General features: G+C 36.1%; 1 protein-coding gene across 4 annotated transcripts; it reads right to left on the bottom strand.

Annotated features, from left to right (window-relative positions):
* Positions 1-610: 610 nt before the first annotated feature.
* LOC105783281 (uncharacterized) lies at positions 611-4,574 on the bottom strand. Of its 4 annotated transcripts, none has more exons than XM_012608645.2 (5): positions 4,285-4,574; positions 2,742-2,818; positions 1,645-2,582; positions 1,095-1,555; positions 611-998 (listed from the first exon to the last, which is right to left on the bottom strand). In XM_012608645.2, the coding sequence occupies exons 2-5, from the start codon at positions 2,749-2,751 to the stop codon at positions 890-892; spliced, it is 1,518 nt and encodes a 505-aa protein (XP_012464099.1). In that variant the 5' UTR covers positions 2,752-2,818; positions 4,285-4,574; the 3' UTR covers positions 611-889. The 4 variants fall into 4 exon arrangements, 3 of the variants coding, with proteins under 3 accessions (XP_012464099.1, XP_052482600.1, XP_052482599.1); XM_052626640.1 differs by lacking the exon at positions 4,285-4,574 and adding an exon at positions 3,765-4,264; XR_008192844.1 differs by lacking the exon at positions 4,285-4,574 and having other exon boundaries at positions 1,095-1,467; positions 2,742-3,175.
* Positions 4,575-5,187: the final 613 nt, after the last annotated feature.

The raw sequence follows: 5,187 nt of genomic DNA, 5'->3' as shown, positions 1-5,187 counted from the left end.
AAAAATCTCCTATTCGATCCTTTCTAAACCCAAATCCGGGTTCAAAGTCTCCAAAAAATCAACAAAAAACGCGAAGAAATCAAGAAACCTTTCGGTTTCCGACCACCGATCCTCGGGGGTGGCTCCCTCGACCGTCTCAACTTCGTTTCAGAATCAAAAGAAAGGTTGTTTCTTTCTTTCTCTTATTTATTTTATTTGTATGTAAATAAAAAATATATATAATAATAACAGTAGACTAACGAAAAAGGAAAAAAAAACTGTTGATATCAACCTTTTGAATTGATTTCTGCTTTCTCAGTATTGAACTCTCTGTTTGTATTTTCGGTTCCTCTTCTTGTGTGAAATGCTACTTTTTTATTGATTTTCTAATCCCCTTTTACAGTATCTTTAATGGCTTTTTATAGCCATAATGAAACAATATAAAGAAGCAAATCTGTTCATATCAATTTGATTTTGCAAATCTTCGATTTTCTTGCCATATACTGTTTCCTTTCTTGCTGTGCAGGTGAAGGCGCGCATGGAGATTCGGCTCGTGCGGAGGACATGGTTGCGGCGTGAACGTTTACCCCAGAAACCCTAGGGGTTTCTAAAATTGTTTTGGACCACTGGGTTTGTAATTTTGGGCCTTTGTTTTATTTCGGGTTTGGGCCATGTAGGCCTGCTGTAATTCGGGCCTTTTATACCCGGGCAAAATCGGGTATTACAGAAATTATACCATATTGCTTTGCTTACAGCTCAATTTGCATGATAAAAACTCTGAAGCACCAAGAAGACACTCTAAACCTACTGCACATTATTACACGCCAAGCGAGGGAAGAAGGGGATGATGTATTTTTGATATGCAAAAATAATAAATTTGTATAAACTATGCATGATATAGAACCCTTTTTCAGAATCTACAGCAAAGAAAGCCCTGCCTCCATCCACGATGCCTCCGATACTGTCTCCGGTCAGCTTTTGCCATTCTTACCGGACTACTATTCCATTCGGACTGCAATCTGTATATGGAGGAAAACAGAGAATAAGCAGCTAATGGTTGGTTATGAATACGATAGAACAAGCGCAAGTAACAAAATGGTTTGGCAGTAAATTACATCGGGAAGGCAAAGGAACGAGTGCTTGTCGTGCTGCTATCCGATCTAAGAGAGAGATTGCCTGAATATGCTATCGGTCCAGAGTAGCTTATTAGACCTGTTAAGGGCCCTGCAGCAGAGAAACTAGACTCCCCATTTCCGCTTTGAAGATTGCTTGAAAAAGGTTGATCAGCTGTCTCTTCAAGTTTGGATGTTCTTCCAGCCTCGAGAGGCTTGTTAGAACCTTTGCCGCTTGTTGGTGCAGAAGATCTGGAGTCAAATGTGATGCTTCCAGTTTCATTGACAAGGCCACTGCTAGTTGCTTCCAAAGAAGCAGAGGCTGGAGCAGGACTGATTGGGGTAGCTTCCCCTTTCCCAATGTCCGATCCTTCAGCTGTGGAGACCAAAGCAGGAGCAGAAAGAATTAGGTTGTTTGATTCTTCAACCGCAGAAGCCACTATCACTTCCTTTTTACTTGAGTTCTGCGTATACAGTGAATCCATAATGTTATTACAAGGAGTTTTGATATGGTAAATTGATATTTTATTAACTTTGAACTAGATTTTTTTACCTCAAAGGACTGTTGTTCAATTCTGTCACTTTTGCAATCAGGAGACATGGCTTCAGATTTCAGTGTGGCCAATTCAGGCAATGAAAGTATGTCTCCTAGGGTAAACAACTCTTTGGAGCCGTCATTTGACATCATTTCCATTGCATCATCCTTCATGTCTCTTGTCACCAGCAAATCCCTAGGATCCCATTCGTTCGGAATTCCCTTGTTAGACTTGTTTTCTTCTAGAGATAAGGCAATATCCTGCATATATGTATCGGCGTCGAGTTTTTTGTTAGAGCCACATTCGTTGTCAATATCCTTCCCAGATTGATTTTCTTCCGGAGAAAAGGAAATGTCTTGCATGGGCATATCAGTCTCCGACATTTCTTTCATCAGTTCATTATCTTGATCCTTTTTGGGATACGAAAAGTTGCACTCGCTCTTCTCGTCCACACTGCTTTCAAACAAGAACATGTCTTGTGTCGGAACTCCCTCATCAATACAAATGTCCTTGACAACATGATATGTACTCTCTTTATAACAAACTACCAATTCAGGCAATTCACAATCCATTACACTTTTGTCCAAATAAAAAACCGAGTCCTGAAATGAATCCATATTCTTTGAAGAATGAGAGTTAAATGTCACAAAATCTCGGACCTCCTTTTCATTACCATTAGAAAAGTCGTGTACACTGTTGGAACAATCAAGTTCAGAAGCTGTCCATTCATCTCGTGTATTCTCCGAATATATTGAGAAATCTGAATCCAGTTCATCGCTCTTTATATCATGCACGACTCCATTCTGATTTTCCTTCACAGTGTCATCCATGCTCAGTTCAGTAGCATCTGAAGACTTTTCTTTGTTCTCAAAAGGTTTAATGTCAGCTAAGAAGGAATAAGGCTTCGAATCATTCTTGTAGCCTATGGTTGAATGGCAAATCACTTGTTCAGTATCTGCAAGTACATAAAAACATCCTATAAACACTGAATTCTTAATATATAAATGACTAAATGTAGTTGGCAGAATAACATCTGAAAGACGAAAATATGTACGGGAGAGACAGACAGAGAGGCAGAGATGAAAGAGAACGAAAATAGAGATGGGGTTATTACCAAGTTTCATGTTTCACGATGGTTGGCCTCGGATCACAATGTCTTCAGCCATACACCAAAGGCGTTGGAGAGCTACTCTGCACATGAAATGCAGGACAAGTTAGGTCAGTAACGAACTTGAAATTTCCTACAAAGGGAAAACAGAAACAGCTACCAGCAGACATTAAAAAGAAAATTGTTCGATGAAAAACTCGCTAAGACGAAGCAGCTGATAGGATCAATTGAAACCACCATGTCATAAATATTCTCCAGCTAAATTACTGACAAAGAAAACCATCCTTTATTTTTCCATGATTGCTTTCAAACATTGAAATACATGAAAACCAAACAAGAATACATCGGTAAGAACCAAGCAGTCTTAACCCTAAAACTAATTTATATTCAAAGATTAAAACAGAAATCCATTAAAAAGAAGCAAAGGCAGTATGATAACAGAGATGGAAGTAATCTAAACCAGATTAGTAGAACCTAAGTCCAAGCTCATTTATTAGCTTGAAGAAACCAACAATTATCCAATTATAGGCACCAAAAACAGAGCCCTAAATATCCAAACCACAGTAATTTTCCTAAACCAAAAATCTAATTATCCAATTATATACAACAATAATAGTTACCAACAGATTGCTCCATGATAAAAAAAAAAAACCTTTCTTTTCACTATGGGGAATCTTCTGTTTTATGTACAAAAAGACGAGAGAAAAGTTTTTAACTTTTTTGAAAAGCTTACATGCAGTTTAAAATTGATTTTCAAACCCCAAAATGAACCCTTTTTCCCTTTTTTTTTCCCAACAAAAGCTGCCATCTGTTGTGTTTATACCTTTAACTAGATCTAATCCACTGCAATTATTTATAGAGGAAAAAAAAATCACAGATTGGTTTAACTCAAATAGATGAAACAGATGCAGTAAAAAACAAAAGGAGAGAATATCAGAGATCTGAAACAGATCCCAACAAATACAAAAACCCAAAAGAGAGAAACAATCATACATGAAAATATATTAAAATAAATGATAGTAGCTGTACCTTTATGATTCAGAACATAAAACTTTCATCAATATTTCACTGCATAAAGGTTAGAGAAAAGGGAGAACCTATGGAGTTTTGGGGTCTTCACTCTTCAAAGGAAGCAAAGCAAATAAAAAAGAAACAATCTTTTCATTTAGAAGCTTTAAAAGCAAAGCTTAAAAAAACCCCAAGTTTGAAGAAGGTTTGGGGGGTTTTAAAACAGAGGAATATTGTAAATTAATAAAGAAATGAGTGAGTTGTAATTATTGAAAGATTAAAACTCCACAGCTACTATCTGTTATTAATGGCTGAGAGAACCAAACACTCTCTATATTTATTATTATTTTAATGGATTTGGGTTTTTGGCTGAGAGACTCCAACATCTTTCCTTCACTTTCCCCATTCCCATTTGTAGAACTAAGTTAACTAAACTGATAACACCACTTTACCTGTTCACTTTCCCAGGATTTAAAAAAAAAACAAATTTTCTTTCCAGCCAAACAGCAACAACTACAAATACAAGGGAAAAAAACACTACCTTCCTTTTTTTTTTTTCTCTTTTTCCCTTTTGACTTCGTTTTTTTGGAACCTGACAAGAATCTTAGCTCTGTTCCTCAAAGTCAAAATGGTTAAGTTGATATTATTTTTCGCCGGAGAAGCTATTTAGTAGCGAAAACGGCAGAGGGGTAACAAAAAAAAAGGGGGAAGGATAAAGTGGAAGTGGGAATAGAGTGCAGATGATGAAGATGACGGTGATATCGCGTGCACGTGTAGGTTTGTTAGGTACCCCACCATGGCTACTTTCATCCTCCCCACTTTTTGCGAGTCAGACCCTCTCTTCCTTTGAGAACTGGTCATCGACAACGGTTTTCACTTTTCATTTTACAACCTATGGATCAGACGTTGGATCGGGTTTACATCTACCCTTTAATTATTTTTACGTTGACTTTTTTTTTTAAGTACACACCGAGGTTATGTAAGAGTGAGTTTGAATGGACGATTAGGTGCGGTGCGGTATGTTTAGTTTATTTTTTATCTCAAATTATAGTATCTCTATAATATTTAATCTCAATACCACCGCTGTTTTTACACTAACTGTAGGTAAATGTATCGCCCATCCAAACTCACCCTAAGTTTACATTTTTATTAAAGTGTCAAAATATATCTGAATTGATTAAAAATTTTATTTAAATTATTAAATTATTTGAAATTTTTTATTTAAGTGATTAGGTTAATTTTAAAAAAAAAATTGATTAGCAAGTTCTAAATGATGATTTGATGATCAATACAATGAATCGATACCCATTAACAAGAGAAAAACATACTTTATATCTAAGTCGATTTTATGACCGGTTTTAGATTTGTGACATTTAAAATTATTTCATTAAAATAAATTATAAAAGAGAAAAAAATTTCAATTGGTACAAACGGTGCTAACAAA

This window comes from Gossypium raimondii, chromosome 13 (assembly GCF_025698545.1).
Source record: "Gossypium raimondii isolate GPD5lz chromosome 13, ASM2569854v1, whole genome shotgun sequence".
Classification (NCBI taxonomy): Eukaryota; Viridiplantae; Streptophyta; class Magnoliopsida; order Malvales; family Malvaceae; genus Gossypium; species Gossypium raimondii.
This window is presented reverse-complemented; position numbering and strand designations above follow the sequence as displayed.